General features: G+C 41.1%; 1 protein-coding gene and 1 long non-coding RNA gene across 2 annotated transcripts in view; one reads left to right on the top strand and one right to left on the bottom strand.

The window, feature by feature from the left end:
* Positions 1 to 13,022, bottom strand: part of PPP1CB (protein phosphatase 1 catalytic subunit beta) — a 55,163-nt gene extending 42,141 nt beyond the window's left edge. Inside the window, exon 1 of the mRNA XM_017744832.1 lies at positions 12,977 to 13,022. Coding sequence (XP_017600321.1) covers positions 12,977 to 13,007 — 31 coding nt within the window. The 5' untranslated portion in view covers positions 13,008 to 13,022. The remainder of the gene's footprint in view (positions 1 to 12,976) is intronic.
* Positions 1 to 13,678, top strand: part of LOC108449226 — an 18,002-nt gene extending 4,324 nt beyond the window's left edge. The window contains exon 3 of the long non-coding RNA XR_001865351.1: positions 13,360 to 13,678. This is a non-coding gene — a long non-coding RNA (uncharacterized LOC108449226). The remainder of the gene's footprint in view (positions 1 to 13,359) is intronic.
* Positions 13,679 to 13,767: the final 89 nt, after the last annotated feature.

Raw genomic sequence — 13,767 nt, forward strand, 5'->3', positions numbered from 1 at the left:
ATAACCCAAAAAAAAAAACCCCCCCTTTTTTTTTTTTTTTTTTTTACATTTTTTTCCTTTTTTTTTTTTCTGGTGTATTTGTGTCTGTGTAAGGGCTTTTGTTGAAGCAGTTATGTTATAAAAACCACCCTACAAAACACAAAACCTTCAAGCACAAACTGGAGCCTTGTCTACCCAGCCAGATGTTACTATGCTTTAAATACAGTTATGGAAAATCAAGGTAAAGTTGTTAGAACGTGCTGACCACAAATGAACAGTCATCAGAGATTAAGTTAAATCCCACTCAGCACTATATGAGCTAACCATATATGCAGAGTGGTATAATCTAATTTGACTTTTTCATAGCTGTGGTTGGACAGGGACTGTTTGGCTTGCTTTAAACTATATTAAATTTTAATAGGGCCGGAGTGAAATCTGCTTTATTCCAGTTTATTTTTCACTAGCATTATAACATATTTATTCTGACATCCATTACTTTGGTTGTCATCTCAATTAGGTGTGTTAAGCGTTCTTCCTTTTAGGCTTTCATGTTTATTTTCCATTTTTTTGATACCATCAACTCTAAGCATATCTGAGATCCCAATGGGAAAGAAATGTCTGTCACTTTGATACTCCTCTGACTCTTTAAATGCAGACCCCCTAAAATTTTTTCATCGCCTAAGTGAAACTATTTTCAAGCATTAATATAGCAGATTATCAATACAAATGACAATAAATCTTCTTAGCTGAATATCACTTTCTAAAGGATGTCATTAGGCACACTCAGATTCATTTCCCCAGTGGACAGTAATTTGGTCTTGCATTTCTAATAGTCTACCACATTTTAATTACTTTTCTTTCACATGAATGCTGCTAGCTTTCCCCAACAATGCTAATGCTGCCCTTCGGAAAACAATGACAAGTTTTTATAATTGGCAAGGCTAGTCCTGAAGAAGTCACAGAAACTTATTTATTAGGCCCCATTGAAAATCAATACTATCTTACACGTGCAGTGCAAGTTTCACTCACTGATACCCAAAGTCCATCTGCTAATGAAGGACTGGAGCCAGATTTGCCCTGGAATCAATCACAGTTTGTTACTGCATTCAGAGGACGTAGATTTAGGCTTACACTAAGTAAAAGAGAAACCTAGTTTTTCTCTGAGGTGCAATTAATTCTGCAGTGTGATGTGGACCAGATCAACCAGCCCTGCTTATTTCCCAGGCACGAGAATGCCCGTGACCGTGCTGTAAGTACCAGCTAACAGTGTGACCAGGGAACAGTTTGTTAAGCAACAGTCAAAGCAGGAAATGCACAATGCTATATCCTGGTGATTCCACTGGCAAATGTGACTGGACAACGTAAATAGCCAAGCTGGAATTAAACCAGGCATTGTATCTTTCTTACAGAAAGCACTGGGGCTTTCCTGCTTGCCACAGAGAGGGTTTGTTCCTCATCCCAGGCAGGTATTGTGGCTCATGATGCATTCGTACTGCGTCTGGCAAAGAGAGTCTGTTGTGTCACTGTGACCTCTGTAGGACTTTATGTGATGATAATCCTTGGAGAGATCCCTGCCACCAGCACTTAAAGCTACGGAAAGGACGAACTGAAAGGCTGAACCAGGAACCAGGAGTGCAGTAGAGCACTGGCACATGCTTTCAGTCATGGGATACTAAATAGACACAGTGACTGAGGTTTTCAGAGGACCATGAGAAAGTCAAACACTTGGATATACTTTTCATTGTTTTTTGCCTGCAAAAACAGTGAAGGACTACTGGCTGATATTCCACTTCAGGCCAGAGCCTCACACTGAAATAATGAAATTCTTGCTTCACTACTCAAGCAAACAGACCCAAGAGCATTTTTTCTAAACACAAACAAAAGCAAATGCAATTTTGTTGCTGGCACACAGCCTCCATGTGAATTGCACCCATTACTTTTGCTTTGGTGGCTAGCTGAAAGCAAACACATACGAGCCTACATAGCTGTTTAAGGTCAATCCTGCCAGGCTAACAGTAGGGTTTTCTCTGACCATCTATTTATCATCTATCATTGTCATCTGTATCACCACAGGAGAGTGTCATCTCCTCTTTGCTCTAAGTGTTTACTGTTATCCTCTGCAGCACCAATTGATTTCCCAGTACAGATAATAATAAACACCCAAACAGTTACATAATCCACCTGCAATTTTCCAAGAGAGGACATAAAAAATTATGCCTGTGAAAAGCAGAAACTTTCATCTTCAAAGAATACTGTGTAACTTTGGGAAATAGCCTTAAATGTGTAATTCAAGTGTAGAAGTGGGAACTACACAATTCCAAAGAAGATTCATTAGTGGTTATGTATCTTTTAGCTCCAGGCCACTGTGTGAATCAGGACCAGGTGAGTAGTGACAGAAAGTTGTTACTACCTGGCAGACAAGAGGAGAAGACGTGGTGTTCCATCCCACTCAGATTTTTCATGGGCTGCTGACCACAATACAAAGACCCTGGATTGAACAATGTGCACAGATTAATCATCTGACTCTGATCTGGGAATAATCCCTTCTGATTGGGGTAGATAAGCAATTGCCCTGCATGGCAAGTAGTCTTACCATTGCCCTTTCTGCACTTATTGTATGAAAAATGAGGACAGGCAGACCTGTAGGCAGTGCAAATTGTCCATTTGGGTCATTGATTTCAGAGTGATTACCATCGCCTGTGCTGCTGAGGAGCTGGCCCAACAGGGTTTATATACGTTGATGGAAGCCAGCAGATTTTTTGTGAGCATTACATACACTTTTTATATATGTCTACTGTAGATTAATTCTCCCATCTTTTAAAGGTACAAAATATGTTTCTCAAATCACTTGCAATCAATCAATATCCAATGCATTGGATTTTTTCCACCCTCTTGCTATACCAGATTTCACTAATTTTACAGCACATTTGAGTAAAACACATGGGTTTAGATTTTTATAGTGCCTTATGGTATTTTTGCTGGGAAAGTACTTTCAAAGTGGGGTGGGGTTTTTTCCTTTTCTTTTTTTTCTGTGTGTGCATTCATTAATCCAGTCTCAAATTCTGATATTTCTGTCCTTTTCAACATTTGATAGATAAGAACAGGACATACTACAGTACACTCAGAATTCCCATTTTACTGCAAACTTTTAATTTGCCTCTATAAATCACATAACCCATTCTGCTTCTGGTGGATGATATGTGTCCCCAACAAATGATACACCAGGTATTAGTGGTATTAAAATCTAAGAACTCTAAACTCCAACCTAATAAAAAGTACACCTGTCATTACATATTTCAATACATGGGCAGAACACCTTTTTTAACTGTCTTGAAGGAAGCAGCACAGGTGCAGTCTCATGCTTAAGAACAGCCATTTCTGCTCCTTCACATCACACGAACAGCAATAAATAGCTGGTGTGATTAATGAGATGAACTAAGACCATCTCCAACCTGATTTGAGTATTTAGTTAGTCAAAGCAGTTGTTTACTTCCCATATGACAAAGCAACAGGGGTTACTATAATTAAAAAAAAGTAATGATAAATAATTTTGAGAATATGAGCTTTATGAATGTTTACTGAATGTTTTAACAAACAGATGAAAAAACCCCAAACTCCTCCAAACATGAATACAAACCCCATGTTTCCCTGCCCTGGCTTTCTGGATGTGAGCCGTAATGCCCCAGTGGCTCAGCTCTGCTCCAGTGTGGGCAAGAGGAGGGGACACCAAACCCACGTGAATGAGGCCGCTGGCCAAACTCCCCATTTGTAGCACGCCTCTGAGGCACGCACACCCACGGAGCTGTGGGTGTGTTTTCAGTGCTGTAGGGCACCCAGACAAGCTGGGGAGAGAGCCTGGGCAAGAGGAAGATTTGCATCTCCCCATGGAGAACATGAGGTGGAGACAGACCTGACATGGGGGCCATGTCTCACGGCTGGCTCACGGCCTGCACTGTTGTCAACCTGAGCAGCACAGGCCAGCCTGGTAAAACAGCACCATGTTTACCCTTTGGTATTCCTAAATGAGATCCTCTAATGTCTCTTTTCCATCTCTGCCATTTCATGTTTATGGGGTGCCACATACCTTCTCACCTGCCTAGAACCTTCAACACACAAGACAAAAAATAAAACCCCAAAGCATCTCATCCCAGCCACAGAGCTATGCAGTTTCTCAGCATTTGCTTGGTTCTTTTTTCAGCAAAGAAACGTTACTCTGGAGGAGAGGCACAGGGACCTATTGATCTGCTGACTCAGATGTCAAAGGGGCAGATCACACATAGCATCCCAAAAGCTTTTCTGTTGCTGAGTACCCTACTTCTGCAGGGGCTTAGCAGCCCAGACTCCTGAAGAGGGATTTACTCAAGTAACATGTTGCTTTTCCCAACAGCATTTTCTCTTGCAAACACCCGTCTTGTCAATGAGCAATTCCATAACCATTAGTGACTCTGGCTTCTCAGTGGACCAAATATATGTTTTGTGTGCTTGAAGAAGATTTGGTGCTTTTGACTGGAGCTGCAAATAAAATTCACTGAAACACAGAACCAACTTTGGCTCCAAGGAAAAAAAGTCCAGTGACGTAAAAGTTTGGTGATTGTAATGGAGGTTAAAGTTATTTGACCTGGGTTGAATTTCAGCTTGAAAGAAGGGCAAATTGAGAACTTGCAAAGACTTGAAGAATAATTCCATAAACAAAAAAGGTACTTTATCAGATAAGCATTCCCATTAATTTTTATTCAGTCTCATTCAAGAAAGTTATTTTTTTGGTGCCAACAGATTATGTTAAGATTAGTTCTGAACTCCTACAGAAAGAGGTTGGCTGTCTCTGTTTCTGAGCCATGACTGAATCCTCAATGAGAAGAGGACAAAAGAGAGGTTTTATGGCACAACAGCAGACAAATGAAGAGCCTAAAATCCTGGGAGGAGACTGATAGGGGCAGGCTTGAGGAGAGGCAAAGGCATCACCATTTGCCTATCAAGGGTAGTCTGAGGTAGGGGAAAGTAGTAGGTAGGTCTTTCTTTCAAGGTTTGATGTGGACAGGAGAACCTTACAGGCAGCTGCCCAAGCTCTTAGTGCAGAGGCCTTCTCTTCCAGAAACAGGCAAGGTCCTATCTGTGGCCTTGCCACAGAAAATACATGAAAAATAATATAAATAGTATCCACTGTACCTTGGGATTAAAGAGAGAGAGCTGTGACATAGTGCTGATTAGCACATGACTTTATTCTGCTTTTTTGCTTTGCTCTTCTTTTACTGAAGTTCTCCACTATTTTTACTACTCCCTCTCTCTCATTCAAGCTGTGTTTGAGAAACCATTCCTCTCCATGGACTACAGCAGGCTTTGGATCAAATCCTACAATACATTTGCAGCTTGTTGAATTACTAAACATACTTGCTTCACAATCTTTGTGCTATATATTGCTTCATCAGATGAAACAATGATAAAATTTGATCCTATGGTCTAATTCCAAGGAAGGCAAACACTTACCCTAGTCAGAACTAGCATGCCAGCTCAGCTTTTGAGTCCTTTGGAAATCTGGGCTCCTCTAAGCCCGGGCTTTCACTGCTGGTAGGTGGCCAGATTTACAATACAATAAATTACTTGCTCCTGGAGAGAATTTTAATCAGATAAATGCAGTGATTTCTTTGTACTGTCTGGAGGCAGTCTCTGAAAAAAAAAGTATACAGCCTGATGTGACTGATTTAGTGTTATTTTATAGACATACATGCATTCCCTATGATGGCTTACTTTTAAGAATGTTTGTTTTTTGAATAGCAATCTCTGTGTTACTATCACTATTAATCCAGGAAAAGGAAATTTGTGGCTCAAAGTCCCTTGTCCATATGAGTCCTCACTCCCAGTACACTGAAAGCTTGAGGTGAGTCTAAATTTATGGCTCATCAAAGCCTGTTAAGTATGGGAAAGGTTTTTTCTCTTCTGATTTACCTAGTAAGTAACCATAAAGAAGCCTAGAAGGAGAAAAAAAATGGTTCAGAATAGGTTTCTCTGCAGCAAACACTCAAAGACTGTGAAAATACTATAACGGTATCACTACTAGAAGATAAAGCTGGCATAAAGAAATAATATGTATTTCAATGTTGCAAACAGTGAGGTTAAAAAATTAATTAAAGAACCTTGCCCATATACAAAAGATGGTAGGCTAGTCTAGTCTCAAACCTGTAAGTGGGAAAAAGATTTGAGGTTTAAAATGAGTGTCTCAGCTGGTGCTTTGGACAAAGACTTTTGACCAATAATTAAATTAGTAAAATCATGAGTTAAGTTGTTTGGGGTTTTGGGGGGTTTTTTTGGTTGGCTGGGTTTTTGTTTGTTTGCTTGCTTTTGGTTGTAGGGTTTTTTTGGTTGGTTGGTTTGGTTTTTTTGGTTTTGTTAAATTACTAAAATACTATACCTGCCTTTAGACACCAAAACTGCCTCCGTGTGAGAGAAACTAAGCGCACACAACCATAACATGATGGCCGCTTCTGTAGCTTTGTCAAGGAGATCTCACCTGCAGGGGCTAGGGAAAGCTGCTGCTCAGGGTTCTCAAGCTAGGACTATAATAAATACATGGAGACTTTGATACACCTGTCTTTCTTTCCTTCCCCCTTCCTTTTCTTATTAGCTTTGGTATCAAAGACCTTCACCCTGTAACACTTGTTACTTGGACTTCGGAGTAAACGCATTCAGTCCCCATGAAACCCTACAGAGAGCACACTGCAAGTGGGTTGAGTGAGCAGGGAAGCACACTCAGCCACAAACAACTCTCATGCCCGTAACAATTCCTCCTAACTGCATCTGAACATCTGTCATTCATCTCTCTCTTTATATTTGCTAGCAGCTTTAGGAATATCTAGGCCACTAGGCAGATTTTCTATTCAAAACCTGTGGCCCAAATTCTTAAGAACACACATTATATCCCCTTAAAAGGACAAAGAGGAGTGTGTCTGCTTGTTTACATTTGTTTAGAAAGCAGAGCCAATGAGCTAAATTATGATGCATTGGCATAAGAAACAGTGGAAATCTGCTTGAGTAAGACAAAGAGTACCAATATATTTCTGTTTTTTGATCAGTACCTGCCCTGCATTCAACACGCCTTATGATGGTTAATTCATTCAAAAGTATAAATAGTACAAACTAGGGGATCAAGCCTAGAAGCCAGCAGCTGTGTCCCCTGCCTCCTCACATCCAAAATGCCTGATGTTAAAGAAGACTGCAGCACAGCTACTTAATTGTTCAGCCATTTAAAGGGCAACAAAACCAGTCAAGCTTTTCTGAACCCTAGTCTTACATTGGCTGTCAGTTCTCTAAAAAGCATCTTTTCACCTTAGAACACAGTCCAGAACAGTAAGAGACTCCACAGTGAAGCCTCACATACAGGAGCATTTAATGAAACTAACACCCAATGGTATAAGAAAGACAAATTGTGTATTTCAATTTGATTGAGAACACCCTATGGCCACTGGAGTGGAAGGATTTTTTATACTGATGGCATGGGCTGGGAGTGTGCTCATCTGGTTCTGTTCCCTGGCCTTAGCTAACAACTTCTAGCATCACCTTGGGCACACTCATTATCTCCAGGTTACATTTAGGAAAATCCCATGAATGGCTTTCCAAAGCTGGGGCTTTTTTGCAGAATTCTTGATGATGTGAAATTATTAAATCAGGATTAATGGTGTTTCTAAAAATACTTGTGCAGCACAGGTTGTTCAGTCCGATGCAGGAAAAAAGGTTAAATTATACAATGTAAGCAGACGTTCAGCTTAGATGATCGTAACAGTCCCTGCTGGACTTAATATCCATGAATCAATGTATGACAGGGGATAAATGCAGTGGGACATTATGTGTTTACTGATTCCAGTCTTTTTAAAACCTTTTTCCTTTCTTTTCTTTGAAGCCTCAGACACTGACGATTATTCTAGTCTGAATCACAGAATGATTTGCTTTGGGAGGGACCTTAAAGATCATTGAGTTCCAGCCCCCCTGCCATGGGCAGGAGGACACCTTCCACTAGACCAAGTTGCTCAGAGCCTCATCCAGCCTGGCCTTGAACACTCCAAGGATTGGGCATCCATCTCTGGGAAGCCTGTTCCAGTGCCTGCCCACCCTCACTGTAAAGAATTTCTTCCTAAAATCTAATCTAAATCTGCCCTCTTTCAGTTTAAAGCCATTCTCCCTCGTCCTATCACTTAAAAAGATTAAAATCTTAAGAGATTAATGGCTTGATCCTGCAAGGCAAACTTTTTAAAATATGGTAGATTGGAAGAATTCTTTGTCAAAAACACACAGAGTAGCTGCCTTTGACAAAAGAAACTGTTTTCAGTGTGAGCTTTAATTTTGACTGTTCGTCAAAAGTAGATAACTCAGTGCTGACTTAAGGCAGTGGTAAAGCTTCCACATGACTTCAGTGACCCAACCCTTCACCACTGCTCTTATTCCATCCACCCAGCACAATGAGTCAACTGATTGCATTTAGGAATTTGCTGTACACCTGCAATTTATTGTGCTGTCATCTCAGAAAGAAGTACTGTTGAAGAATGACATAGTCTTTCCTTTAGAATTTACTGTACCAATAAAATTAATCACTCAACCTCCAGTTCCTAGAAAACTCCACAGAGGAAATCAAATTCTAAAGAGGGTCCTTTCTTATCAGTACCAACCAGGTAAAAAGTGAATCACTGCACAGGCCTCAATGTGAAATACAGATGGCCCTGGAGTGGCAATCAAACTTTAAAAGTTCATGTTTCACAGAAACATCAAGGTGGGGAGTTGGAAAAGGTTGGACTGATTTGGAAGTGCTCCCACAGTTTGAAGCATTTTTTGGTTTAATGTAGTTAGCAGTGGTTTCAGGATGCAAGGAAGAGCCCACCCGGGGCAACTGTGATTTAGATAAGGGAGACACATGCCAGTGGCTGAGTCAGATGAGTGACAACACAGAAAATCCAATCCAGCCTTTGCTTTGAGTCTGGCACCTATCAAAAGCTGCCTCCCAAGGAAACGTATGACACGAAGCCACGATCTGGTATGGGCATACCACCTCTGGAATGGTGAGGGCAGTGAATGAACACAAAGCTGGTTTGTCCCAAGCCCTCCCATCCATGAGGCTCAGTGTAGAGGGGTAGGTTTTACAGGACCAAGGGAGTCCATACTGCCCTTCCCATACTGTTAGCACCACTCGGCATAGCACACACACAGTGTGACTCCATGGGAAAGTGGCCACACCACTGAGCTTCCCCCCTTGCTCCATCAGGAACGGTGTGCTTTACAAGCACTGATGTGCAAAGACCCGTAACTCGTCCTTGAATGGATTTGCTACTCCATTCAGGAGTTAGCAAAGTAAAACATGAAAACTCAACAGCCTGAACATTTTTCCAGTGCCTCACAGTTAGTGTCTAAGAGTTTTGAAGAAAAAAAAATCTGTGCCAGGAACTTGAAATCCCATTACCTATTAGACCCAAGTCCACACTAGTCCTGTTTATTTTTAAGAGAAAGCTTAAGGTTATTCAGCTATTCAGCTGAATGAGTAAGGAATATAATTTTCATGAGTCATTAGAGGATATACAGAAATCAGTAGAACTATCCAAATTTTGCTGCTAATTTGCTATGGTTAGGTCACTTAAACTCTCCATTCTCCCTTATTCCTGCCCATAAAGTAAAGACAATTCTAATGACTGATCTTATTACAGAAATACTGGAAGATTTAATGAGCTAATATTTTTTCCAACAGAGGAAATATGTAAAGTACTCAGTAAACGCTGAATGTTATCACTAGTGCTGGAGCAGTGGTGGATAGTAAGAGTGCCAGCCCTTTTAGCTAAGGGAGAGATAGAAAAAAAATCTCTTTCATTGAGAGAGAACCAAAATTGAAAGGGGTTATATTTTTACAAATTTTCACAATTGCATGTTCCAGAACTTGCTTAAAACATTGTGAAGTCACACGACCTATTTGCTGCTTTTCAAAAGCAAGAGAGTGACTCCCTCATCTCCACAAACACTTCAATCTTGCTTTTGCTGCTTCTTCACATACAACTTGCCATTACATATTTTAAAATCCCTACGCCAGGCAAAATTAATTAGTCCAAAAGTCTTATGGAGATTTACAAACTTGCTTGATAAATCCTGTGCTTCAGCCTAGGATGGTTTTTCTTTGCACATTAACAGATGAAAGCTACCAGAAATTATTATAAAGCACAGGGTAAGAAGCTCAGGTAGTATAAAAGTACTCTTCAGTTGGCTTAGGTTGACTTATACTTTGAGGATCTGGACACAAACCAAGAGGAAGCTTGCCAACAGAGCTTTTCCTCAGCAACCGTCTCTTAGAGAGGCCATTGCAATCCCAAATAATTTCCTCTATTAAACCCCTGTTCCAGCTCAGGAGTTCCTTCCTTTTGCAGCAGCAATGGGAAAATGCAACCAACAGCATCAGATCCATCTGCACGAGTAGTTTAACTACACAGATCCATGATTAGTATTTCAATTTGTGTACTGTGCTTAACAAAGAAGCTTGAGAGCCAGCTTCAATTCATAAGGAAACATATTTTTCAAAGCCATCTGAGCTGACACGTTAACAAAAGAACACTATCTGACTCACTGAAATCAAGATCCTCCTCAGCAATAAAAACCTGGGGAAAGAGAGGATTTGCATCTTGCCCAGGATGTCAACAGGATTTGCTCAATGACAAAAGACACACTGATCACTGGCAGCCTAAACTCAGCACAGCAGGCATCAGCAGTTAGTCCTGTCCTTGTAGATATCTTAAATGGGTTCATAATTTCCCTCATTTCATCAATTTCATTAAGATGAGAATGTTCACATCAGTAAACATACACATTTGGACAAATAAGCTTGTATGATGAGATTACACTCTGTACTGGAGTTTGCAGAACAGCACTGCTCCCAGAACGTGCAGCTCTGCGCCATCAGCTGCCATTACTTTTGTTCTCAGTGCCCCTGTCATAACACACAGGGCCCCAGCAAGTAGTAAGTGATGGCAGCTGACATGGGGAGTAACTGAGGCACAGATAGAATTGGTGTTAGTGCTCCTCTGCTGCCAGAATACAGCCCAGGTTTGTGGTTTGGGTTGTTAAGGAGCCCAGCAGATTGATGTTTTTTCCTATTTTTCCCTTCACTGTAGCATCAATTTTGTTAGGTTTATAGCTCTCGCAGAAAAATGTCCTGCTAAACACAGATGACAAAATATATAGTACATACAGAAAACATATCCTGTAGGGACCTTTCAACATCATCTCCAGATATCATATTTTTCTGATTATAAAATAACTCTTCAATATCTCCAGCTGTGCATGGAGACATGACATAAACCCAACACAGTAGTATCAAGGAATTGATCTGCTTGCATCTTCTTTCCTGCCACCAGCTGTATGAGAGTCATTTACTTAAAAGCAACTTTGGAATTCAAGTATTTTGACCTCAAGTATATCAAAACACCTCTAGGCAACCTCCATGCAGGATCAGCTGAGTATAGCCCCATTTCTACCGACATGAGGAATAATGTCATTTGATCTCAGTCTTTTTATCTTTTCTAATGCTTTTGTCTCTTTTGCCTACTCCTCCTGTTACCTGGTGTGCAGCGTGCCCCTTAAGAGATCCAGGATACATTGTCTCAGAGAAACAGCAATTAATTATTAAACCTGTCTCTGTAACAGCCTTCCAGGTGTTGAGACAATCTGTAAGCTAAGCACTGATGTTTATCTCTGTAACACGGCACTACTGCATGAAACCTGTCAGCTGAACTGCTGCACAAGCCTTTTCATTTTTATCTGTTTTTACTTTTTATGGAATCACCTTACAATGGAAAAATGCCTTTTTACAGAAAAGAAATAGACAATCTGTGGTTAAATCCTCCCTTTTGTCCACTTCTGGGCAGGCATATGTCACCATGCAAAACATCACTCTGATTTCAGTACTGTACTTACCACCTTTGCTGTGTAAGCAGTCAGGAGCTGGAAACCTGGAGCCAGGTTCAGATCCAGCACTTGCCGTTTCCAAACCAGCTCATTTCTTGTGGGATTACACATCTTTACATCATCTGGCTAATTTTAAGGTTGTCCATGGAAAGGGAATAGAGTGGGTGAGGGCTGAGAATCTGCTGCTGGCAAAAAAACTCCCAGAACTGTGGGGTGAGATTTTGTGCCCTGCAGTTGCCAGATGAACCTTTGGTGATTAGATTTCTTTTGTCTGCCTTTATCAGTATTATTACAGTTATTTTTTTCATGGTCTATAGTAACACGTTAAAAATCCCTCTCAGGGATCTAAAACTATTGTCCTAATCGCAGTGCAAACAACCTAGAAGTAACTTAATAAACACTAGAAGAGTCCAGGTTTCTTACGGGTTTGTCTCTCATGGTTATTCAGAGGTACAAACTGAGGCACTTTTTTTGATGCCTAACTACTGTACCTCCCTTATGAATTTTTTGGTATCTACTAAGATACATTTTATCTGCTACTTTTCTTTCTGGCATGTGACTTCAGGGTTCCTCTCTGCTCCAGCTGGCTGCCTACTTGCACAAAACTTGCAGAAATTCAATTAGCTTTGAGCCCATCTCCAGCAGCCAAATTAAATCAACTGGTGTGTTCAACAGTTATCTGAAGATGTACAGAACATGACCACCCTGTTTCCTGAGGAAACCAGACTAGCAATTCCTACTTCTAAGAGTTAATCATTTGCAATGGATATATGAAATAAATGGGAAAAAGAGAAGATGGCAGAAAGGCTGAAGTTAGGTAATAAAGAGCCGAGCATTCCATTGTGCAAGAAAATGAACATTAGTCACAGTCCAATGCTGACAGCTGCACCTCCTTTGCAACCAGGCAAGGCATTTAAAGGAAGGATGGGCAGCCAGGAGGAAGGTGGCAAGGTGGGGTTTGGTCCCAAATCATCTTATATGTACAAGGCAGCGTGGGGGGAAACTCCCCTTGAAGGGATCTAGTAGGGACAAGCTGTTTACCCCTGGATCCAAGTGCTGATCCAAGGAGACTCACCTGCCTCTGGCCTTGCCCCATGACATGCCATTCACTCCAGCCATAGCCTGGGGCTCATCTTCCAGCTGAGCATCTCATGGAAACAATCCTGCTGCCTCAACCCAAATGGAGCAAGGGGAAGCTTCCTTTATAAATTCAGACATGAGCAGGTGGAGAGCTGCTCCTGTGGAAAGTCAGGAGACACAGTAACTTTTTCCATTTTTTGCAAAAGGGGTGTCTGCCCACACCCTCCACAGGGAGGGGAGGTCTTGGAGAGGGACTGTGTTTTCAGGACCTTCTTTACAAAAGTGAAATGCTTGCATTTTTCAGTATGGGGAAGGGAAACGCAGTTAATGTGTGTTGAGAGACATCTCAACATGTTTCTGACATTTTCTGTGTTACAGGAGACATCTGGGCTCTCACTTTTCTGCATGGGTGGATACTGGAGGTTTGGATGGAAAGAAACCCCAAATTTAAAGAGCTTCTGTAGCATGTTTTGGCTGATGTGGGTCCACTGAAAAGCAGCAGTAAACAGGTGCTGGTGGCTGAACGGACGGATACGTAGGCCACGATGATAGAGACAGGACAGAGTACAAGATTCTGCGGAGCTAGGACTACTCACAGGTTTGGCTGTTTCACGTATCCATAAGGCAATGTCACATTTTCCATTTGGTCAAATGAAGATGGCCCTGGAATAAATAAATGTGAGAATTGTTAGCTGAAGCAGTGACAAATCAGACATGTGTACTTTGCCTCTAGAAAAGCTGCTTTTTTTCCTCTACCTGCATCAAGAGCACAAGCTGGCTCATATC

The sequence above is a fragment of the Corvus brachyrhynchos genome, unplaced genomic scaffold, assembly GCF_000691975.1.
Source record: "Corvus brachyrhynchos isolate BGI_N302 unplaced genomic scaffold, ASM69197v1 scaffold258, whole genome shotgun sequence".
NCBI classification, from domain to species: Eukaryota; Metazoa; Chordata; class Aves; order Passeriformes; family Corvidae; genus Corvus; species Corvus brachyrhynchos.